The sequence below is a fragment of the Scomber japonicus genome, chromosome 10 (assembly GCF_027409825.1).
Source record: "Scomber japonicus isolate fScoJap1 chromosome 10, fScoJap1.pri, whole genome shotgun sequence".
Taxonomy (NCBI): domain Eukaryota; kingdom Metazoa; phylum Chordata; class Actinopteri; order Scombriformes; family Scombridae; genus Scomber; species Scomber japonicus.
This window is the reverse complement of record NC_070587.1, coordinates 5,721,624-5,746,979: the sequence shown is the minus strand read 5'-3', so window position 1 is coordinate 5,746,979 and position 25,356 is coordinate 5,721,624. Positions and strand designations below refer to the sequence as shown.

Genomic DNA, 25,356 nt, shown 5'->3' with positions numbered 1-25,356 from the left:
GTTGCTGACAATTGTTCAAGACAAAAAAACTGAATAATACATTACTCATATTAGTGAACGCCATAGAAATTAAGGACCAAGCCCAATATCTCAATGAGGTCATAATCCTAGTGGCAGAGCACTGGAGCTGACACATATACAGTATTGCATTTAACAAGCATCTGTGCAGCTTATCAAAATAACATCTTCTGATCTCACACATGAATGCTGAAAATACCAGGCAGTGACAACACACTGGAAAAAAACTAATCGGATATGCACACAAATGTCTTTTTACATGTCTTTGTGTTAAGGTTAGTACCTACCTACCTACCTTTCCCCTTTTGTTTCTATATATTAGTCTAATATGAACCCTTAATCAAAACCAACTTCTAGGTTTAAACCTCAAAGTCAAGTATTAACACTCAACTTCAACCTTGAAGAACACACACATACACATACAGTAGACACAAGTATATAATACACACACACACACACACACAAAGCCTACGATGCTGTTTCTAAGGAGATGTCAACATTGTGAAAACAGATGAGGTACCACGTGTGGAATTTTAAGACTGTTCACCACTTCATCACTTCTTCCACCCTATGTCACTCCTTCAAAACGTTCCTCTCCGACTGTTACAAACAAGTAGCTGCATACAGATAACAAACCAGTCTGAGGGATTCAGTGTTTCTTTATTGTTTGAATGAGAACAGGATATGCAGCACAAATAATCCACGTTTGTCCACCCAGAATGCACTGACATTCATCTTAAATACAGTGTACTTTTAATAACTTAGGTCCTGCTAAGTTTTCTGAGAGTAACAGTAAAACAGCATCAAAAGAAGGCACCATTAAACTTCCTTGTCTATACACAAATCGATACTCAACTAGACAGTAATAATAATCCCACTTGCCAAAGCCCTGAGAAGATGTAAAAAATAAAATGCTGGCAAAATCTAACTTCAAAGTGAAATGCTCAAAAACTGTAAGAAATGGTCAGTATCCTTAAAAAAATACATTCACAGTTCAAGAAAGTAGCCATCTATCCTGCCTTACATCTGTTCCCTGCAAAGTCAGTTAAGTTCGCCACTACCGCTCCAGATGATACAGGACCAGCCTGCCAATAAATCTGTCCTTTGATGTACATCAGCAGCCATTAAAGAGGAGTGTCCTCGCTGTCCTCATTGTGCGTGCTGAGCTGGGTCTTCCTGTGAGCTGTGATAGCTGCCCAGATTCGACACAGCATGCCTCCTCTGAAACAGCAATAATGGACAGATTTAAACATCACAGGAGCGTTTGGTGAATAGTTCAACATTTGTAGGTGCTATGAGGAAATAGGGCAGATTGTGTTACCTACCTACAGACAGGCTAGCTGTTTCCCCCTGTTTCCAGTTTTTATGTTAAGGTAACTGGCTGTTGGCTCTAGCTGCATATTTACTATACAGACATTATAGAATATTATCAATTTGCTCATGTAACTGTCAGTAAGAATATGAATAAGTGTATTTCAAAATGTTAAACTATTCCATTAACTCTATCAAGGCACAGTGGGTATACTGCATCTTTTTTCCCACTACTAAGTTAATGCATGGACAGACTGTGTGACAGTGATGTGTGGAGGCAGTTTACCTTATTCCACAGTACATCAAGTCATCCCTGCAGGCTATGTAGAGGAGACAGTCCAAGGTGAACTCATGAGAGAGCAGCTAGAAAGCAGGATGACACAGGTGTGGATTAATAATAAGTAACCAGGCTTTTGGAGTGAAAAAATAGGTCAAACTGCAGTTAATTCTACCTTATTGATTGTGTCTTGATCTACAGGAATAGCCTTGAGCCACTGTACCATCTTCTTCACATCTGGATTAGAGCTTTTCTGTGAATCCAGCCCTATATTATACAGAGATCACACAGCCAAATAATACACATTACAGGCAAGCAGTAAGTCATTGTGTTTATGTTAGACACAACAAAAAACGTTATCATGTTTCCACAGCTAGACTGAATAATCATTATCCGAACTGAAAAGTCAAGTTTGAGCACATAAGCTGATGATTCGATGGTCTACGCCTCTGCAAAAAACCAGTCAGGCAGAAATCCTGGGCCTGAAGCTGAGGTGCGGTAGGGCTTGACTAGTACAAGTGTTAAGAAACTGTATGGGAATCACTGATTGTATTGATAAACCAAAGAGGGCTTGGTCGCTTCATGTAATACTGTTCATGCTGCAACTTGTGTGATTATCACAATGACTAGATGTTTTGCTCCTCAAATGACAAACTTCTTTAGATAAAATCAAATATGTACAGTGGCATAATTGCTGTACTACATTAGGAGCAGGAGAGGATCAAAACAAAAATATTTACTATACCTGGATTTCGAGGTTTGATGATAACACCTGATCCAGAAAAAATACTATATGCAAATGAGCCTGAATGTTTGTTTTAACATGCTCAGAATACTTGAAAGGTGGGTTTTGACGGATGAAACCAAAGCTACAGAGTAGCTGAAAACAATATGAATTCAGCACAACTAGTGCTGCAAAAACAATCATACAAACAAATATAAAACATATTTAGACACACTATCCAAAACCCTGTGTACGTGCACCACAGCTATAGTGCTATCTAACAAAAAAATATACCATCAGTGTCTGATGCTTTCCTTAGTGCATCAATCTGTTCCTGTTTCCTCTGTACAGAGTTCCTCAGTAGCTCCTGGTACTCTCTCTCCTTCTCGCTCAGCTGACTCAGCAGTCTGGAAAAACAAACAGCCATCATCACTCAGCAGAAACCAGTGTAACCTAAAATTCTCATTAATCACTGAGTGCTTCCTTGTTGACAATCCAGTGTTAGAGTTAAATACATTTTTACAGAAAGAAATATTACACTTCATTTGAAAACTATATACTCCAAAGGAAGGAAATCCCAGAAAATGGGATTCTTTCTTGAAACTAATTAAGAAAATGTGTAGTGAAAACATAAAAGACAACCAAATGCTACCTTCTGGTCTCTAGTCGTAGGTCTTTCAGATTCTCACTGAGAGGACAGTTGCTGTTGAAGACTATGTCTTTGAGGGAGCTAGGGCAGGCTGTAGCCGGGATATCATTCATGAGCCCTTTATGTTGTGTGTCTGCTGGCTCCATCAGCTGGTCAGGGACAAGAACTACAGGAGTGTCTGGGTCAGCAGACTGCTCCTCTGGAGTGCTGTCCTCAATCTCAAATGAGGACTGCAGCTGGAGTTTCAGCTCTGAGACACAGAGAGGGGGATGGTGGAAGGAGAACAGAAGAGGCAGACAGGGAATAAATACAAAAACTGGAAACAAGAACATGAAAAAATATGAATAATGGTAGTTTATATATTAAAAAGTACACAATCAAGCAAAATATATATAAATGCTGATATAGACATGGAATACAAGAAGAGAAAATATAAACTGAGAACTGGTTGACAGTATTTCTTACACAGATACACTTGTTCACCTTTTGCTCCAAAGATGTAATCCAAACAAATATTGAACCTTTACAGGAAAACATTAAATGCATGCCAGCTTTACCTGGGAGAAGCACTGTGATTGCATCCTGTACTGCCTGTCTCAGCAGATTGTCCAGAGCAAACATCCAGTGAGGTTTCACCTGCTGTTGCTTTAACACCTTCTTCACCTATAAATAAAGCAGATAGTTTAACATGAGATAAAGGAGAGAGATTCCCAAGAACACTTTTGAGGCAATATTCCACCAAAAAAATCTCTCAAAAGTCTTTGCCAAGCCTGAAACTGACAGCAGTATAATTACCAGGAAAATTTATGCATTGAGTCCAAAATGAACTTACCGCATCTTGGAAGCTAAACAGCACCGCCTGCAGGCTGTTCAGAGGAACTGTAGCAGCAAGCAGTGTTGCCCGAAGGTCCACTAGACTACTGGTCAGCTGCTTCCTGTCCGGGGAACGGATGTTGTCTCGCAGGCAGCTAATGAGCTCGGTAATGTGGTCTGTGCTGAGCGATGGCCCCACGCCGTGCTTTTAAGAGAAAGTAAAGATTTTTTTTAAGTAGTTCTAGAGGCACTTAGAGGCTTTAAATAGTGCTGTTCATTTGGATAGTAACACAGGAGAGGGCTGTTTTTCCATTTTATTTGGAAGTTATTGACTGATATAAGTATGATGGAATATGATTGTTTACAAGTGAATTTTCCAATCAACATTATCATTAATTTACTGCATGTTCACGTTCTTTCATTCTTACATATTGGGCCTTTGAAGTCAGGTAGTACTACAGTGATATCACCTTATATTCATGAATTTGATTATGAATGAATGAATGAATGAATGAATGAATGAACGAATGAATGATTAAATGAATGAAGCATTGTACATAACAAATAAACAAATAAATGCACAAAAACATATGTAATGTGCTGATTGTAATGTTTTCTCTAATGAGTATGGTGTTTTAGGGTTAGGATAATAGAGCCATTACCTCTAAAATGTCCATGCAAATCACGGAAAACATCTAGCATCACACACACTAAAATAAAGAATTCTAGGTTTTTATTTATATTAATTACTGTTTTGGAAAAAAAACATGAATTAGTGAAAACAGCCAAATGCTCTTGATCTGAAAAGAACCACATTCACGGCTGGAATTTGTTCTGGGCTGCCATGTATTAGTTAGGTTGTGAGAAAATGCTGAACCCAGTGTTAAAGAAAGATAACTTGCAAGTAAAAAAAATGTAGTCTGCAATCACAGGAAACTGAGAGTTAAGCAACATGGCTGCTGTTCATATAATCTTGGGTTTTGACAGCACCAACGGTGCAACAACACATTGGTGCTGCAAATTTTTTGTAATATCAAACTCGAAGGGGATCCATTAAAAACTGTCCTTCAAACATCATGAACTTGGCTAATATACAAGCAAAGACTTTGATGATACTGATTGTCTGGCCTGTTGGAATTTCTTTACCCACCTGAGGCAGAGATTCTTGTATATAAGAGACAACACAACTGATGTAGTCAGTGAGCACTCGATGCAGGGTGTCTCTCCGCTCACTGTCCTTCCTCAGCATGAAAAGACCGATATTCTCAACTGTTGAAGCAGGACTGCTCATGTCTAATATAGAGTCCTCAGGTACTCTGGACAGCAAGACGCATTAAAAGGGATCAATCACACTAAATCAGCAGATTAAAATAAAAAAGTAAAAATATCTACAGAGATGAAGATGGAAAGCCACAGTTCAACAATACATGTGATTTACAGTTTTTTTCATAAGTAATGTTTTTTTTAACTGTGATTGTGCATTCGGTAGAGTTGCAGTGCACTAACAGTTTTTCATAACACACACAGGATGTAGCCTTGCCAGACATAAGACTGCAACCACAATGTGGTCTGCCACTGATGTAAGATCCTGTAGAACTGTGGGTAAGAGATTATGAGGCTATTATCTTCTGTTGAGCAATTATCAAACTCACGGCAGATAGCTACTGGTTGTAGGTGGGCTTTCTGCGATGCCATCTGATCTGAGGGCGGATTGGGGCCTCCTGAGGTCCAAAGAACAGGACAGGTCAATGGAATCCGAGTATGAATCAGTGTCCTCCACAAGGATAGAGATTGGTACAGACAGGCTGCGTTGATAGTAAGCTGTAAAACCCAGCGAGATTATGGTTAGATAGAGTATGTTAGTGTTAAAAATCTATAAGAAGAACCAGATTTCATAACAACACTTACTATACAGGTCCAAAATTAACAGTTATTGAATATGTCTAACAGAAATTAGAGATGAAAGAAAAGATAAATGTGATAAGAAATGTGATGATTCAAAAGAGTAAGATACCTACATTTTGTAATGGATATCAAAAGCAATACCGATACATGCACTGATTAAAACTGATCATTTATATTAGAAATAAGAGCAGTTATATGGATTTGAAGGACACTGAAGCCTCACCAGCAGACAGGGGGTCTTGAGGTTCTAATTCCTGTTGAGCCTTGGCCCTCTTTCTAGGGGACGACCTGAGGAACGTGTCCGCCAGCAGCTCTGTGGCTGTGGCTCTGTCGTCTGGGTTTGGCACGAAACAGTTCATGATGAATCCCTTCGCCTCATCTGACATGCACTCAGGAACCTTGGGGTGGATCTTGAACATGCCCACCTTGGATGAATTGTTTAAAGATTACCAACAAAGTGACTGACTATCACATAGTGTTGTGTAGAACAAGCTGTGAGAACATTTGATTCAGGACTATCCCTTTAAGAGAATCGTAAAAACAACAATATTTGCATCTATTAACATCTACATCAACTCCAGCTACTAGTTTCCCAATTTTACCTTAAACATGGCTGCCTGAGGACTTCCCAACTCATGGAAGGGTGTTTTGCCTGTTGCCATTTCGATAATAGTGCACCCGAGGGACCAGATATCAGCAGGCTTCCCATAACCCCGAGGCCCCTGGTCTATAATCTCTGGGGCCATGTACTGCAGAGTTCCTGTTTGAAAACCATTATAATAGTGATGAAAATATGACTACTGTGATCAGTTCACAGACAAAAATACAGTATGTCTTTATGATGCAGTTACATCTGTAAATGGGAATCACTATCGGGGTTAAAGGTGTTTTCAAATATGCAGCATCTTACCAGCAAATGTCTCAGTACAGGGGTTGATTCCTGCTAACCGTTTGGAGGTTCCAAAGTCAGAGATCTTCAATACTCCACTATAAGTGTTGATTAGGACATTGTCACCCTGCAGCAAAGATATATTTACCCACATAAAGATGTGTCACAAACATCTTATCCCATAAAGCCAGGATGAAATTATTGTAGAAAACATTTGCTATGGTTACTCTGCTCACCTTAATATCTCTGTGAACTATCTGGTTGTCATGAAGGTATTTGAGCCCCTCAAGGATCTGCTTTGTGTAGAAGATGATAGTAGCTTCATTGTCTTTCAGAGGACCCCATTTGGAGTGCAGGAGGGATGACAAACTTCCTACAGGCAGGAATGTAAAATTGCAATAAAAACTGATCCTTGAGTCCTGCTCTGAAAGTACTATTTCTCACATGTTCATGATCATGACATCATTTCTGTTATTGGTGTCACATTGGAGGATTATACAATTATCTGGCTTAGTTAAAACAATGTTTATTTCCTGAGAATTTCTGAACTACATCTGGCAATATAAACTCATCTATTGACTGGAGTTGTTATTGTCTGGAGAGATTTTCCCCCAATGAGAAGGATGTCTTTAGAACCACCTACTTCCTTAAAACTGACTTCCAGTACATTACACAATCACACATACACATACAATTCTGAATAAAGATGTGTGTGAAGACAGACACGGACTTCCTTGACAGCCTAATAAAGGCGTCATCCTGTATGAAAGCCACATTGTAACTGGAGAAATGCAGACTTGAAAGCAGGGGCAGGGCTTCCTTAATTTGGCACTTCCAATGAACCACTAAATATTGGCTGGACCCACACACCCCAGGCTGTTTTCATTCCAGTGAAAGTTTCAAAGACCATTATTTTATCTGATGAATATTAATATGCCTGTATAATTAGTTTGTAGATTACATACAATGTACAGTGTTCAACATCCTTTTGTCAAATAAAAGACAAAAGGTATCAGTAATTGCATAAGCAGATGTTATGATATAAACATAAAACACAATTGAAAGAGATTATACTATGATTATACTGATCATACTGTGTATTTTTTTGTATTTAATGTGGCTCATTTTAGACACCCAGTTTCCTGTTTTCCTTCATTGTGTACAATGTTTTAAAGTTACTAACTGAGTGTCTGTGTCTGAGTGTCTGAGTTTTGAGCAAATAACAAAATAAGCTTAATAAACTTTTTGAAAATTTAAATGTTTTGTTCCTTTCTAATTTTATGAGCTGGTGTGTGTCTGTGTGTGTTTGTAGATTTAGGGAGATCCCACAATGCAGTTTCCTTTTACTGCTGTTTTCAGCTAACGGTATTAGATGTTTAAATAGTGTGGAACAGTACCTCCTGGTACTTCTTCCATGAAGATCTTAATGAAACCATCCTGACTGAGAGAGCCAAGGTACTGGACAATATTCCTGTGCTTCAGCCTCTTGTGCAGAGCTATCTCCTCATGGAGGGGCTGGGAATACCTGGAAGACACAAAGAAATAACAACATGAGATTTTCTACACAATACCTTATATGAAAGTTGATTATTTTAAAACATACACACAAACAAAGAAACACACACTGACTGTTCATAATATTAGTAATGTAATAATGTGTGTGTAAAATATGGCATATTCCAACTAAACCAGTTCTTGTTACAAAACATCTTGTCAGTTGCCAGAACAACAGTAGGAAGGTTGAACAATGATCAGGTTTGCATGGGACTTCACTTAAACTTAAGGCCAACACTTTTAATCTGAAAAGCTTAAAGAACAATATATACAATGTCACAAGACAGCTGCTATTGCATCACACTGAAAGTGTTTTTTCCTTTCTCTTTCTGTCTGCACAACATTGACAGGATCCTTATTGTGCTGTCATTTTATATCTGGTTATCACTACACATTTGATGCATTATTTCTCAGTTGAAGTCATTTTTCATTACCAGTAAAAGTACAGCTCGATCAGAGGAGTAACATAAGATTACAACTAATATGTTTTTAGACATTAAATTATTTGAAAGATCACATTTCCTTCCATGAGATCCATGATTCTCACATAACACTGCAATATGAGTCTAAGCTCCTCATAGAGAGATAATCAAAGGATGAGAAGTTTAATCATTCATCAAACTCCCCCAAGATTTCTAAAGAGCAGTGGAGATCCAGTACATGCCAATGAGTGCCCTGCCAAATATTTTCCCATTACGGGTATTGTGGAAAAAACATCCAATGCGGGAAACACTGCAGTTTAGTGTCTTCCAGTAAAAAGATGACCAGTGAATAAAAACCAGTGTGTGTGTTTGTTTCCCATACGTGCTGTCTTTCTCTGGGATCTCCTTAATTGCGATGCGTACTTGGTTGCTTGGGTCCCTCCCAGCATACACCACGCCGTATGTCCCTTTACCCAGAATCACCTTGCTGCCATTGTCATTGGTCTCATAGATGTACTGTAGTGTAAGAAGAAGATGGCATGAAGAAGTGCGGAAGGACTGAAAGCATGAGAATCTGAGAAATTGTGAGGAATTTCGCAAGTAACAGCAAGTAGGAGAAAAAACACGTTAGAGCGAGAAAACAGATGGTTCATTCAGTTCATTCAGAGACTACAGAAGTGAAAGCATGAGTGTGGAATTTTAAGGGTGACTACAAAATGATATGCTGTACACATGCATTTATTCATCATCTATGTATTTATTCACAAAAATATATATAATAGATAATGTAAAATTATGTGGAAAATATAAAACCATGGGAACATTTCTTCTTGAGAATTACGATCTTCCCTGAGTATTTGAGTTGTTTTTCTTCTTATTGACACAAGTGAGACTTAAAATAGAGTACACTGTAACTCACATCTGGTATTCCCCCAGTTACATGGTCTGGGTCCTGAACAGGATCTTCAGCCTGCTGAACGAGAGAGCTCACCAGCTCACAGAAACTGGTGAGAAAGCAGTGTGAAAAGAATGTAGTGGGAACTATACTTTTGGTAGGAACAGCTGGTTAAATAATGGCTAAATGAATGCCTTTAAAAGTAGCAATAACACAGATAACATGCTTGTAAGACTTTTTCCAAATAATTTACCTATAAAAAGGCCAAAATCTAGTTTATAGAGAGGTGAAAAAAATACACTTTTCTAAGTTAACAACTGAGTTCACTTAATTTGAGCCAATTGACCCAAGTTTCAAGGACATTTACACCATTTACAACATTATTATCCCATTTATGTAGACATGCATATAGTTTCAGTTTTATTTCTAATTTGGCATCATATAGCTCTAGAGGTCAAGTCAGTGATTCTGGAGAAAGCTTGTTCAATACACTTTTTGTGAAATTCAGCCAATATTTCCTCATGGGTGTTGTTTTGTGTGTCTGGTGTTCACAGGGTTTCTCTGTCATGGTACGGCAGTTTATGTGCGCTTGAGTGAAAAAAATGAATCATGATTTGACAAAGAAAAGTGTTCAAAGGGATTTAAATCTTATACCATGACAGAAGGTTGAGTTTGATTTTGAATTCTATTATATTGAGGCGGCTGCAACGAAGGATCGTTTTTTGTGATGTGGGTCAACTGATTCTTTTTCATGAGTGAAGAAATCTGTACTAGAGGGACATACAGGAAATATGACTCGTACATTGTAATTATATCACACTAATTTCCTCTGGTGCACTGATTAGACTTGTAAATCTCGTTCGCCTATTGTTTCATCTTGTAATGCAGGTTACTACGTATCAGCCCATCTATTTGTAAGTCAATCAATTCATTTGCACTACTCCTCATACATACACAGAGATAAAAAAACCTCACACTGTCTTTTAACCTATCAGTGCCAACCCGTTAGTCACTCACCCATGACAATGAAGCTCAGAAGGGAAGCAGAGTTGGAAGTCATCTGAGTTGTAGTGGACATACAGGAAGCAGCTCCGCTCATCAAATTTTGAAGCACTTTAGAGGGAAAGAGAGTTTAAAGATTTTAAAATGTTTGAATAGTCCCTAAAATAATCCCTAATACATTTGTTTAGCATTGCAAACTATCAGAAAAACCTATTAAATAAAAGATTTTCTATTCTAGAGAAACAACAGCTAATGTATACATTTCAGTATCAGCTTTGGGATAAACATGTGTAGGTAAACTGGTTTATTCAGTAAATGCTGATGAAGTGAAAAACGTCTTTCTCATCTTACATTAATAACACTAGTCGTGTAACTCGTTTGTTCAGTGTCTTTATGTGAAACACACAACTGACTGTTTTTTGTGATGAAAACTGCCCAAGTTTCAGCAGGCTAAAGTACACAGTGGCACTGATCAGTAACTAGAGAGGAGCCAATAAAAAAGCCTACAAGCAACAAAGAAGTAACAGCCATATTGACAGAAGAAAAAAAAATCTGACTGACAGCCAAGGTTTCCCAGACAACCCTAATGTTTTGGGTCCTCTGGCTGTGCCGCAGGCTTGAACACACCCAGAACAGGAAGCAGATATTTGAAAGATGTTAGCACATGCTGTATTTCACTGTACCTCACTCCTCGAATTGCAGAGGCTGGGAAAGTCCACTGATGTAAGCCTTTCTGTTGAGTCAAAGACAAAGTTATGGTGCACTGCATGACAGAGCAGCTAAAATAGAGGTTTTTATATAACTACACGTGCAAGAGAAAGAAAGTAAAACAGCCCTGAAATATGAGGTCATTTTCTTCCCAAACATGGTGAGACTCAAGGAGCACACCCACACACTCCTTATTAAACATTTACTGGAATGTCACTGCAAGAAAGTTGGTTCCTCCTTGTATCATGCAATCTATTCTGCTATCTCTATTTATGACAGGGTTTCAGTATTCAGATTAGGGAGTGGGTGTGGGTGTGGGTGTGGGTGTGGGGGATCGGTGGGTGTCTACAAACCTTAAAGGGTGTGACATGTTTCAACTGAATAGTGCGACTATCATCCTCTTCACTCACACACACTATAGCTGGCTGAAGGACTTTGCTGGGCTCCAGGATGAGCACCTGAAAAGCAGAAATTCAAACTTCAACTTCTTTTATATACAGCTGCAAGTTATTTAAATTAGTAAGTGTTAAGGCAAGGCAAGGCAGTTTTATTTATATAGCGCATTTCATACACAATGGCAACTCAATGTGCTTTACATAAAACAGAAAAACATGCAATTTGAGAAACATTAAGGTAATTGTGTCCTCTTACTGGGCAGCGGTCTGTGGAGACGGTGGGTTTACAGGTCTGCAAAAGCAACTCCATCCAGAAATCCATAGTGTCCTGTTTAGGGGATCTCACTTCAGGTGGCTTGGAAAACTGACGGTACAGGATGTAAGTCTCCATAATAGATGCCACATACCTGAAAGAAACACACCAAACTCATTAATCCACATACATTTAATATAGGAAAATTCTGATGAGATAAAGAAATCCAGTTTCCTTTTAAATGCTTTCTAATCCAAACAATGTTTCATATTTTTTTAATCAAAGAAATCAAATTAAACTGACCCAACAGAATCCAGATGTTGACTGAACACCATATGTATCTGTCCATTTACTACCTAATCAAGATGTGGTGCTTAAGCCTTACCAGATAGGGGCCTTGAGCCTATAGAGTTTGTCAGAGGCCTCTATGACTTTCCGGTATTCATTAGCGAGGATGTTAGCTCCGAGGTAGAAGCCTACATCCCAGTAGTCCTTCATCTTCTCCAAGCTGCCCTTCCTACCGAGCAGGGTGCTTAGGGTGACACCTAGACGCCAATGAACAAAATACATGTAATACAGATATATAGAGAAAGTAACTGAATCATACATATTATGTGTATTGTGTAATGTGACTGAACTCTCCTCTATTATTATAGGCTTTGCACTTGTTTGCACGTGGAGCCAAACAACATGAAATTAAATGTCTAGACGCTGATCTCAGCCAGTTTATGGTTAATTATAATAAAAACGTGTTTTCTGTGTATTGCATTGTATCTGCAGAATAGTTGCAATATTAACATATAACTGTGGCCAAACAAATCTAAATTGTAGGGTGCATCAAGGCAAAGTTTAATGTTCACACCCCTATAAGATAAAAGTGTAATGGACAAGTGGTATAAACTTTATGATGCAATGAATCTGCCGACCATAAACTTGTATTATCTCCACATCATCAGAGCAGGTTTTTGTCATACATCATCTGCCATAGAGAAAGCATAAAATACCTATTTTTCGCAGCTCAATGGAAGTATCAAATTCATGGCCAGCTGCCATCAAAAGGACCACATTGTTGATGCCAGAATGAAGAGTTGGCTCTGTCTCAAAAGCTTTCCCATACCTGAAATTTCATATAAAAAGGTATTATTGGTGGAACATACTAAAACACACAACACACAGATGGAGTGAATAAAGTTCTTCAGAAAAATAACAAACTTTAAACAACAATCAGAAAAAAGTAAATATAAAACAGGGTCTGTAATGACAAATTGCAAACCCAGTGTAAAAGACAGACAAATGCCCCATTAGGTGCATTTTAGGTGTGCACAAACTGGATGTACCAATAGCAGGCTTGGTCTCTGCTGCGCTGGTCAGTGAACCCAGAGCTCATAAACATGTCTTTATAGATGCGTCCACACAGGCAGTAGACATCTGACGCCACCTTGCCCCCTGACTCCACAATGGGCAGAATCACATCCAAAGCCTTAGCACGATCTCCTGGGTGATTCCTCCTGAGATGGGAGGATTTGATAATATCAGACAGTCAAAGTGGAGCATTAAAAAAAACACTATCCTGAAACTCACTTGCAATCATAATGCAATAGGAGCCATTTGGGTTACCTATTCAGAGCAAATATGTAGTGAAACTTGATATTCTGATGTGCTGCCACCAGACACATTGGCAGGTTGTTTAGAGTCTCCACCAGTTTGATTATGGCATCGTAGTCCTGAGAATAGAGGGTGCAGAATTACAATGTATTATTTACCATACTTAAGTCTGATGAATTTTTTAAAACTAAAATGACTGATATGGAACACCTGGCTGACATACTATCTGATCTTGGGTTCTGGTTTCTCAATTGTTTGTTTAAAATGTGTTAATTTTAAATATTTTAAGATTAACTAATAAAGTCAATAATCAATAGCGACAGCCATATGCCTATTATGCACTCACAAGCTAAACACACACCTGAATGTCCCTGTAGGACAACAGCAGGTTCATGACTATGTCAGGGGTGAGCAGCTCTACACTGTCCAGGCGTTTCTGGATGCGACCCAACTCCTTACTCCGGGCTTGGCCACTGAACCGCTCCCTTGCCATACGAATCTCATGCCTGATTGATTCCCTGAAGTACTCACTGTCGGCATAAAGAGCAGAAGGGTAATAACAACCAACATTTTCACGATCATCAGCCACTCAACTGAGTGAGGTTAAACACTGAGGAAGCTGTGAGTTACAGCGTAAGCAAATGCATGTGTAATCTGAGATGAAAATGAGCAGAGCACTCCAGTTCATGCCTAACCTCGACTGAACCTGTACATTGTTGAGTAGATGGACAAGCCTCTCCACCAGCGGGGTAAGCAGGGGCTCCAGCTGGAAACTGGGCTGGATCAACTCTTTGATACCAGTCATCATTGTGGCATCGCAGGCAAACACTTTACCCTGAGGTGACACTACGTACGGGATGAATGTGTAACTTCCACACTGCTCCTGAAGAAGACAATACATGGATCATAAAGAGATAAAGTCACAGCTGGATATCTTGTGTGGCATCAGTGAGGCTGAAGGGTTTTTGTTTGTTTGTTTTGAATATTTAATTTTGTATTTCAGGCACACTCTCACATTAATAGATTTGCTTTGCACCTGATTCCAAATTATTCTTTGCCTTAATCATAAAAACAGCACAACATTCAACAAATCTTAAAAAAAAAAACATTCTGAACAAACACTCCCTCATTTCAACTTCTCAAATGTGAAAAATTGCCACTTTTTAGTTGTTTTTTAATCATTGTAAATTGAATATTTTACATATAGACTGTGAAATTGTGATGGATCTTTTTCAATTTTTTCTTAAAAATGAATATAACAAACCTTTGATCTGTCAGTCAAGAAATGAGCCACTAGATAAACATTAAAACTGGAAATATGTTTTTCTTGCAGCCATGCATATTAACCTGCTAGGTGGGTCTGGGACAAACATAACTGTGTACCCCCAGTAGCCCAATTTCCTCCAACTCCCATTCAGCACATTGCACACTGATTTGCATGGAGCAGAACCAACCAGAACAACCTGCCGACTCCTAATATTGAATATTTGGCCAGAGCTTTTCTGTTCAATAAGGAAAATCTTAAAACTACATACAAGACAGGACACCTAGATTAGATATTACTGCAGGGCTCTACTTAAGGTCCCTTGCATTGAAGTTCATACTGTATTTGATACATTCAACATATTAAACACTATATGACAAACAATGTTCCTGACTTCTTGGGTTCTGGGACAGATGCAAATGGGTTAAGTGCAGCTCTTGTTTAAACATTGATGTATCATCATCAATCATTGATTTTTAACAATAAACAACAAGGGGTTGCCATATGTGTTTCTACGCAAGTTACCTTTACAGCCTGTAGATCACTATCTTGCTTGTAACAGTACAGTATTGTGTTATTGGTCATGCTGAAACTTTCTCTCACACCAAGGTGGTAGAAAAGGGAAGGCTGGCAGAAAGTGTCACTCATCTCAACGACTGCTACATCTGTGGGGGAAATTTGAAAGGGCGGGTCAATTTGCGTAATTGGCGCAGAACTACGTGTGTCATCCAAGTTAGCCTCCACTCAGCATGCCTGCACTTGCCTGCATTGTAGAAACTATCCAGGATATCTGCAGTCCCCAGGGATATTCTTTCAAACGGGATAGTTTTGAACACGGCGTGTGCGTCCGCGCAGGCTTCCTTAAGACAATTCAGTGACAAGTTCTCCTCCGTTTGCGGCACTGATGCGTCCTCATTAACGATATAAGCCACAGATACTGCTCTGGTCCGACTCCGTGGAGAGACGATCTGTTTACCCAAGCCGCTGGAGCTCAGTTCCATCGTCAAAGGGTCCTGCCATAAACTTCCAGCTGACACCCAAATTGGATCTTTCCTCTTCGGTTCATGCAGGCTCATTCGCCTGCGCTCTGTCGTGTACATTTTCTTGCTTTCTTGTTCCGCAGCTGCACCTCAACTCATGTCCTGCGTCGGGAATACTTCCATGTAAACGCAACAGCTGATTGCGTGGTGCGCAGCCGCCTCCGCTCCACTAACATTCCCGGTACTCCTCTCCAGTGGACCCGCCCTCCGCTCCGCTCTATGACATTGTGTGAGACTCGACTCTCTCATGACCTCTGCTGTGAAAAACTAGTTTCTCAGCTATCACATTTCTGTAGAAAACTGATGTGGTGGTCATTGTAACCCAAATGTGGTTGCTGTAACATTGAATGGGAAGTTTAAAGCCAGCTGATGTCATTCTCTTACCGGTCAATTGTGTGAAATAAACCTGACAAATAAATACCAATAAACTAAATGTAATTGTGTGCCATGAATAATTACTTCAACATACAATTCTTCATCTCTCTGTTATGGAGCAGAATGACTTCCAGAGCTCTTGAGTGGCAACAATAAAACTCTTGAGACCATCAAAATGTTCACTGTCTTTATTTACAGTACAAAAATGGAAATTTACTACGAATGCTGTGGGCCTCGGTACAGACAAAATAAAGGAGGATCTCTTTAAATACACACTGCATGGTGCAAGAAAAACACAAAAGCATCGACTATTGCCCCTGTACTACAAAGCAAACAAAAAAAAGGCAATATTATTACAAGTCCTTTTCTCTGACAATAAGCAACGCTTATTACACATGAATCTAGAGTTCACATTCAATATACCATGAACACTGACAAATACAGCCTGAACATAGACAAGAGATTAGTCTTCAGCTATACTTAGTACTCAGTGCTGTGATCCAAAAAAATATATAATTAGCTATTGTATTAGCAAGGTATCTATCTGGCACCAAGAACTTTTTATTTTTAATTTTTTAAATGGTGAGCACTGTCAGATGTGAGATCAGACATGCAAAGACATTGCACAAACAACCTGAGAATAGGAAGTCTTCTTTTAGACAGTTGAGGCAGGTTTAAGCAATCGTTTGGTAATTACAAAATATACAGACCAGCCTTGCTCCATTATTTGTTTACTAGTTCCATTTATTGTCCCTTTCCCTGCAGAAACAGCTATTTGTTGAACTTTGACGATAATGATGATGTTATCTAACCTGAACAAATTTAGCAATACAGTTTTATGGGAACAATTTACTCATCGAGTCCCTCGTCTTCCTCTTCCAGCTTGGCGTCCACCTCGCTTGTGTCTGAGAACTCGTGCAGGAGGACATACTCGCGGCTGCTGAAACCAAATTTGAGAACGTCTTTTTCTTTGAGCTCATAATAGCGTTGGGGGTCAATGCGCTGGTTGTTTAGGTAGGTGCCGTTGCCGGAGCCCAAGTCAATGATGTAAGGCTTTACTCTACGGCCAGGGGTGCCATCTGAACGTGTAAACTCCATCAGTCTAGAAGAAATATAAACAAAAAAAGGTAGATAATCTTTTACTCACACATTAATTAACAGAATCACTACAGATTCATATTTCTAAAGCATACCAGAGTCAAACACCTTAGCCACTGACAGCTATTCTCACCTGTACTGGAATACTGCATGTTGCTTGGAGCAAGATGGGTGGTCAATGGGAATATCAGCAATTTTTCTCTGCCGCCCCAACAGATAGGCACTCTGTCTGTGAATGTACATGACTGGAAGAGGTTCGTCGTTCTTGAAAGGGTACAGTCGCCATCTTCGCTTGGGAATGCGAGCCTCAGGTGGCTCGTTGTACTTGATCACCACTCCGCGGAATGTGTTCGTATCTTCTGTGAGGGCGCCTGACAGTCCAAAGTTGGGCTTCTCTTTCTCAACAGGAGGCTCGTTTGTGTCACTCCCTTCTTCGGACTGTCCAAAATCTTGCTCTTGGTTTTCTTCACGCCTCTGACGGTTTTCTCTGCGTCGCTCATCGTGCTGACGTCTCTCAGCTTGTTGGGATCCAAGAGCGCCTCGTTCCCGGTGTCTCTCTCCACCACGCTCTGTCTCCTGAGGTCTGTCTGATTCCCACCTGCTCCGCCTTTCCTCTGGCCGGTCGTTTCTTCTTCTCCGCTCGTCACCACTAGACCGATGCTCCTCCCGTTCCTGTGAGATATTTGGTATGAAGATCATTATTAGCCCAGGACAAACCCGCACAGTTACAGCACAAAACATTTATACTAACAGAGATAATACCCTATTCAATTTACCGGTAGTCAGAAGTTGTTTTAGGCTTGTTCTTAGCAGCATATGCTGTCTTTATAGCACTGCTGTTCTACAGGTATGAGTCTGCTACATTTTCAGTATTAACTGTAGTATGTAGCTTTCATGTGCTGCCTTTGTGGCAGCACATGAAACACGGCTAAATGAGCCAACTTTAGTTAAATGTCGCTCTTTGAAAATAGAAAGCATTTCCTGTTGGACCAAGACGAATTACAAAACAATTTAAATGACCAGTGTGTAAGACTTAGTGGCATCTGGCGATGACCCTCCCCCTCACCCTCTCCTTACAAGCTTTCTACAGCTAGTGTTTAGTTTATTGAGAAGGGTTTATATGCAGTCTTGCAGAACTACACCAAACACCCACTTAACTATACTGCCCCGTGTTGTAACCGTAACAGCATTCCCACAATTGATCAGCTGTATTTTGTGTGAATTTATTTATTTTCACTAACTAAGCCTGCAGGATGTGCTGTCTATGTGTTGGACACTGGTGGCATGAACCTTTTAGGATGCACATCCCTGTGAAATATGGTATAATGTTCTGGTAATCTGGCACCTTTTTTCTAATCTAAATTCACAACAGTCAGAAACCTAATCACCCGCTTTATTCTGACTTCAGCACCACGATTAGGACTGCGGCTTCTCCTATTTCTGGGAGATCTGCTGCTCCGTCTGGCGGGAGATGTCTCTCTTCTATCCGGAGAGCGATCCCTCATTCTGGCAGGTGACCTACATGAAGAACACAAAAAAGGGCCGGGTATTATTGATGAAGTCAAATATCACGATTAGACCCTGATGGATATATCAGTCAGTCAATATTGACCTATCATCAATATATTGGTATTGGCATATATATTGCTTATTTTATGAACATATTGTATGATACATTTTCTTAATTCAAGTTTATTAAACATTCGATTAGATTAGAAAGTCTTTAATTATCCCTGAGGAACAATTTGATTTGCAACAGCAGTCGACAACCAAATTCACACCATAAAAACAGTACAATACTAGAAACATAAATATAAATAATGAATGTCATCAGGTAACTTATCATGACCATGGATGCACAGTACAGGACCACCAGCCTAAAGCTTATTTAGAAACCCTACAGCAGAGGGAACAAATGATCTGAGGCATCTGTTTGATTTGGCCCTCTTAAAAAAGGTAGACCTCTTTCCCGGCGGTAAAAGTCAAAACTCAACATGGAGAGGGTGATGTGGGGTCTGCCAAGATGACCACTGCCCTCTGAATGGGTCTTGCTTGATAAACACTGTCAAGCTGCTGCAAGCTAGTGCCAGTGATTTTTTGGCAAAGTTTAACAAACATAGTTCTTTATGTTCTAGGGGTTTATTTATTTATAGTTCTTTATAATTATTTACTTATAATAATGAGTTTCAGAGTGGGGTTTGCTGTTTCAGTACATTGCTGTCATAAACATTAAAGTGTAATGTTAACTGTAAAATATGCCTCCATTACATATCTTTGTTACCAGTGTTTGATACACCACATTTGAAGGATCATTGAAAAAAAGATCTGTGTTCATATATGTCTTCTGTATATATAAGACTATAGGGCAATTTATCAATACAATCTTTTCACTCCCTAATATCAGCATTGGCCTCAAAAGTTCAGCATTAGTTGGACCCTAAGAGCAATATTTTTGACCAACTACCTAAATATTGGGACAGTATTGAGGATTTACTTGAAGTCATTCTAGAAAGGCCATCCTTTACATAATGTCTTCAACAGCCTTAAAAGCTCTTTCAGTGAGCGACTTTTATTATCTATTTTATTTACTGTATTGTTCGTAGTGTTGATCTGTTTGGTAGCAAATGAGTTTACCACACTGGGGGGGGGTTAAAAAAAGTTTCTCTAATCTCTAATATTGTAGGATTGACTATTGGTGCTTTTACAAATAATTGCACAATGAGATCTTTGACAAACGATCATTACTAATGTGGATATAATGACAAAGAGGGTAAATACAAATCATAATAACAGTTTTAACTGTCTGGTTAATTTAGAAAATGGCATCATGTAACTGTAGTGCATCCTTTAAAGCCAAAAGACAACATGAATGCCATTTCATAAAATCCAAAATCTAAGACGACATAAGTCTCAGATAACGATATAGATATAATATTGCCCAACACCAACACAAAAGCAGTCTCTTAAGCAGCCTTATCCTCCTGGGAACCAAGGAAAAAAAGAGTCCTCCAATGTCTGTTTTTTGTGTGATTTCTTTACTATTTAGGACCAAAAAAACTTACAATTTAGACTTTTTAAAATGTATTTTAATTTTTAATTTTACAGGACTATCTTAGTATGAGAAGACGGCGAAATTTAGAAGACAAAAAATTAATCAGATTTTGGCTTTGTAGTGATATTAATCCAAGAATACATTTATTTTGATTAAGAAACTTAATTATTTATCATTGTGGATTGTTTCACTAGCTTGTTTATTGCAAGGAATAAAGTATATTTTTTACTGAAACGGAATGAATTGCCAAAAATCAGAAAACGTTGTTGTCAATTTATGTTTTGTTGAGAAAAGAAATGAATTGGGCTCCAGTTCGCATGGTCATAGGGTCATGTTGACACCCAGGAAGCCCTGCAGGTAGCACAGGTGTGAATCGAATATAATTGAAAAAAAACACCAATAAATGAAAACAGTAAAGGGAGATGTGTGTAAACAAAATGGACTGGGTCTCAGGAGGATATATAATCCATGGCTGGCAGCACACTAACACGTGTTTACGGTAAAAACACACATAACGCGGGTTGAAGCTGCGTGTGTTGAAGCTAACGTAAGGGATTAAACTACTCTTTCTCGCTAATAACGACTCACGGGTCCAGTTCGACTCGTTGATAAACACAAGATACCTGTTAATAGCCAGTTGATATATGACTGCCGACTATACCTGCTTGTTCCCTGCCTCGGAGGACTGGAGTAGCCGGGGGATCTCGACCTGGAGCGGCGTGATCTCTGTGGCCTAACAGGGCTCACTTTCTCCTGCTTAATCTTAACTTTGGACTCCCGGTCCGGAGATTCCCTTCTCCTGTGTCGCTTTTCTTTGGTCATTTTAAGGCTGTTGTACTAATCCCACCGTTTTTTGTGACTCAAACATACACTACCGTCCACACCAAAGCCCGTAAAAACAAAGAAAAACTCAAAAAAGGTGGTGATTACAAACTTCGCCTGTTACGCTCAGCTGGCGTGTTTCCGTTTCCTGTGGTGCGCAGATACTTTAGCTCGTCGTATCATGTTTACTTCTCACTTTTTGTTCCGCCTCTCGTTTATCTTTACGAGAGATATCCACAATAATCTTGTTTAAAAAAAAAGAAGACAAAAAAAATACGAGCGCTATTTGTGTAAACCGAGTTATACAGAACTGATTAATTCCCGAAACATCAGCAGGAACAAACTGACTGTAATAGGAAAATTAAAAAAAAATAACAGCAGGGGAAATTTCTTCTTATGTTGCGCCGATTAAAATGTATTTATGACAGTATCCTACAGCCAAATACTACAGGGCATCTTTGGCCTATATTTGTTAAATCCAAGCTACTGATTCAACTCGGACGAACCAAAATGAAACGCCGGGACGCTGTTGCCATAACAACGCAAACAGTGGAGCACAACTTTCTGTCTTCATATTTGAGAAGGAGAAGCAGAAACGAAGAAGCTGGTGTTTTTTTTTATTTTGTAGCGTTATTGTTTTCAAAGTACGACACAATGATTCCACCTGCTGAGTCTCTCCTGAAGTACGATAATCCAGTTTTGGTCAGCAAAACCACAGATAGAAAATCCCCAAAGGTGAGTTTAACTAACTATCGTTACCTGGCAACGATGGGCGGAAGATTGAAATGGTACCAGCAAGAAGGTGAGGTACATAGCCTCTGAAACCAAAGCTGGAGAATATATTATTCAACATTAAACAAGCGGTTTTTTAAAACTAAAAATAACTAAAAAAGTTTATTTAGATATAATTAATAACAATACAATTTCCTCAGAATGAAGGAGAAGAGGAAAAACATTACAGGGTTCCCACGGTCATGAAATTCCTGGAAAAGTTATGAAATTAGAAAAACTGTTTTCCAGTCCTGGAAATGGTTTGGAATTAGGTGAATGTTTTGGAAAGGTTTTGAATTAGGGATGGACCAATCTGATATCAAAGATAACAGATAGAAGGAAGTCAGGCTGCATGAACTCCCCCCTCTTCTAATTTGTGAGCTGAGGCCGAGCATTTCCTCTGGATGTAATTATAAGATGTACCCATCATTTACTGAGATCAAAGTGTCAAAACACCTGTTAAAAGGCACCAGGAAATGACATCCACTCTGTTAAAAATGTTCTGGGGGAGGACCCTTTGTTAAACCTTTATTAAACTACTTAAATTCAAAATCATGGACATTGGGTAGAATATTATGGAATAGTTATGTAAAAGTTTTGAAAATTCATTGGTAAACATGTGTGTGAATTTTCAACATATATGTAAGATTCTCCATCACAAGTATATAATATGTGATTGACAATCATTGTCTGTGACTTTTACTTTAGCCTTGAGCCAGTCCTTAGTAATGGCCTTCTTTCCAGCCACCAGGAGGATCTTGACCAAATATTGGTCTCCTACATGTAGCCTACAGTTCCTTCCAAATGTCTGAGGTATAAAACAAGACTAGATTTAGGAATCACATATCCCAATACTCCACAGAGAGCTGAACGTTAAACATGTAAAGTTAGTTCATGGGCATAGAGCAGAACATCATGCCATCGTGTCACCTGCTATAAAGAACATTACAAACATACTATTGCACTTTTGTCTTTTTCATAGTTACTGCTTTTGTGAGACAGTGGTTTTTAATACTTTAAACTTTTAAAGTATTTAAATTCCCAAAGTCTTTCTTTTCTTTTTTTTTTAAATCTGGAAATATCTTTGTATCTCATATTTCCCTAAATTAAGTTCTGCACAGGGTTGGATACATTTGATTACTAAAATATAAGTTCAAGTGTTTTTAATAATTCTCTCCTATCTACCCCAACCAGTCGAGGCAGATGGCAGCTCACTTTGAGTCTGGTTCTGCCTGAAGTTTCTTCCTGTTAAAAGGGAGTTTTTTCTTGTCACTGTCGCCAAGTGTTTGCTCATGTGGGAATGTTGGGTCTCTTTAAAATGAAAACCTGAAGAGTTCGGTTTAGAACGTGCTCTATGTGTAAAGTGCCTTGAGATGACTTTGTTGTGATTTGGCGCTATACAAATAAAGATTGATTGATTGATTGATTTGTAAGGGAGATCATTTCTTCTAAAGCAAGATTGATCTGTCATTTGAAAATGTATTCATTAGTTCATGTAGATTTTAGACAAATATAAAATAAATATATTTTATGAAAAAAGTCAAAAGTCTGGCATGGGCTACCAACAATTGAAATGCACCACTAAAGCACAATATCAACTGGCAGAGTGAGTCTTGAGCTACATCTTGCTTTATTATCCTATCTTACAGCATGGCACTGTATCAAAATATTCTGTCATGACCATCATCATTTTTTTTTTTTTTTTTTTTTACATATTGTATATTCCTTAATTAATCAAGAAATGTAATCAAATTACTACACAGTGGTACTGTAGTACAAGTAGTGCTGTAGGAAAGAAAAACTGCACACCTGGCACAGAAAAGGGTAAAGAACTGGGTTTAATAGGGGCCCTGTACCCAGGTTTTTTTACCCTGGGTCTTCCATAGCAAGTGAATCCAGCTATGAACCAGCTTAATGGTATTAAGGAAATTATGGAGGACATTGTGGCATAATGACATTCTATTCAATTTTTAATTAGTGAATACCATGGTCATATAAGCATTAACTGTAAAACCACAAAAATACATGCACAAAGAAAAAAAGGCAGCTTTAACATAAGAAAACTATGAGGCTCCATCACTGCAGGCGGCGTAAGCATTGTAATTCCGACTTCTCATGAATTTTATAAGCTACACGTAACTAAAAATGTTGAATAACTAAAAATTGTTGAACTAAATAATTTTCATGACAGGGACGTCCTTTGAGAGTGAGCCCTCAGCAGTCTGCCGACTCTTCCCCTGTGCCACCACCTCCTAAACCGAAGTCTAGTGCTGCTACAGAGGCCACCAAGCAGCAACATGAGGAGATCCTCAATGCCATCCTTCCCCCCAGGTATAGTTTCCCCTCATCTACAATATACTGTCCAACAGTTTCAGCCCACACTGTAACTTATCTCAACCTTTGATATCACAGGGAATGGATGGAGGGAAACCAACTGTGGGTGCAGCAGGTGTCCAGTGCTCCTTGTACACGCACAGACGTGGTGCGTCTCGAAGAACTACTGGACACAAAGGTGCAACAAAGGCAAGCCAGAAACACAGGAATCTGCCCGGTCCGCAGGGAGCTATATTCCCAATGCTTTGGTAAGGAGGAGGCTGAGATGCTAGTGACCGCTCAGGCCACTGTGGTTAGAATGATGGATGGACTTTAATATTAAAAGTATAAACTGCAGCAGACATACAACCATGCAGCTCAAGGAGTTATCACATTTTTTGCTTTGTCTTATCTTTTGTTCTAAATTTGCACCTAAATTCCAATTACGAATCTAATTTTGTCATCCTTTTAGATGAGCTGATAAGACAGGTGACCATCAATTGTGCTGAGAGGGGTCTGCTGCTCCTGCGGGTTAGAGATGAGATTCAAATGACCATTGCTGCCTACCAGACACTGTATGAGAGCAGCGTGGCTTTTGGCATGAGGAAGGCACTGCAGGCTGAACAGGGCAAGGCTGACATGGAGAAAAGAGTAAGGATTATTATTGAGTTATTTATATTTTGAGATTTAGTGTGGCAACTATGTAAAGCTATAGGAAAATAAGTTATTAGCTGCATTTCAGTGAAACATCCAGCAGAGAGCACCATTTCTCTTTAAGAGTAACTCCAACACAAGGACGGTGGCGGTACGCTTTGCATAATCAGTCCTGCATCTGGAACTAAGAGCATGTTTTACTACATACCTAGATTTCTGAGCTGGAGAATGAAAAACAAGACCTAAAGAAGCAACTCAATGAACAAAAAGCTAAGTGTGATGCAGTTGAAAAGAGGGAAAGTGAAAAGCGTCAGGTGGAGGAAAAGAAGCACACGGAAGAGATTCAGTTCCTGAAGAGAACCAACCAGCAGCTCAAGGTGATGTTTCATAATTGCATATTTAAAATAAATGACTTCTTTAGATCAGGCACCAATAGTAGCTGTATTGTCTGTCTTAAAATGTTGATTTCTCTTCCCATTCAGACCCAGCTAGAGGGGATCATTACACCAAAAAAGTGAATACAACAAGCAAGGACTGAGTTGCCATT

General features: G+C 39.1%; 3 protein-coding genes across 3 annotated transcripts; 1 reads left to right on the top strand and 2 right to left on the bottom strand.

Moving 5' to 3' along the window:
- Window positions 1–679: 679 nt before the first annotated feature.
- si:ch211-1i11.3 (mitogen-activated protein kinase kinase kinase 5) lies at window positions 680–15,833 on the bottom strand. The gene is made up of 28 exons (XM_053326601.1): window positions 15,448–15,833; window positions 15,210–15,349; window positions 14,116–14,303; window positions 13,782–13,950; window positions 13,433–13,539; window positions 13,153–13,323; window positions 12,820–12,932; window positions 12,201–12,360; window positions 11,819–11,969; window positions 11,521–11,625; window positions 11,143–11,192; window positions 10,475–10,570; window positions 9,482–9,566; window positions 8,945–9,078; window positions 7,984–8,111; window positions 6,823–6,959; window positions 6,608–6,713; window positions 6,300–6,457; window positions 5,921–6,122; window positions 5,445–5,613; window positions 4,943–5,108; window positions 3,812–3,997; window positions 3,537–3,642; window positions 2,983–3,229; window positions 2,625–2,737; window positions 1,782–1,873; window positions 1,616–1,692; window positions 680–1,239 (listed from the first exon to the last, which is right to left on the bottom strand). Exons 1-28 carry the CDS (start codon window positions 15,782–15,784, stop codon window positions 1,143–1,145), a joined length of 3,990 nt encoding a protein of 1,329 aa, XP_053182576.1. The 5' UTR covers window positions 15,785–15,833; the 3' UTR covers window positions 680–1,142.
- Window positions 15,834–16,663: 830 nt separating this feature from the next.
- Window positions 16,664–21,201, bottom strand: snip1 (Smad nuclear interacting protein). The gene is made up of 4 exons (XM_053326804.1): window positions 20,911–21,201; window positions 18,586–18,715; window positions 17,331–17,869; window positions 16,664–17,201 (listed from the first exon to the last, which is right to left on the bottom strand). Exons 1-4 carry the CDS (start codon window positions 21,069–21,071, stop codon window positions 16,949–16,951), a joined length of 1,083 nt encoding a protein of 360 aa, XP_053182779.1. The 5' UTR covers window positions 21,072–21,201; the 3' UTR covers window positions 16,664–16,948.
- Window positions 21,202–21,725: 524 nt separating this feature from the next.
- dnali1 (dynein, axonemal, light intermediate chain 1) lies at window positions 21,726–25,341 on the top strand. The gene is made up of 6 exons (XM_053327031.1): window positions 21,726–21,806; window positions 24,034–24,173; window positions 24,255–24,424; window positions 24,628–24,806; window positions 25,022–25,186; window positions 25,292–25,341. The coding sequence occupies exons 1-6, from the start codon at window positions 21,726–21,728 to the stop codon at window positions 25,325–25,327; spliced, it is 771 nt and encodes a 256-aa protein (XP_053183006.1). The 3' UTR covers window positions 25,328–25,341.
- Window positions 25,342–25,356: the final 15 nt, after the last annotated feature.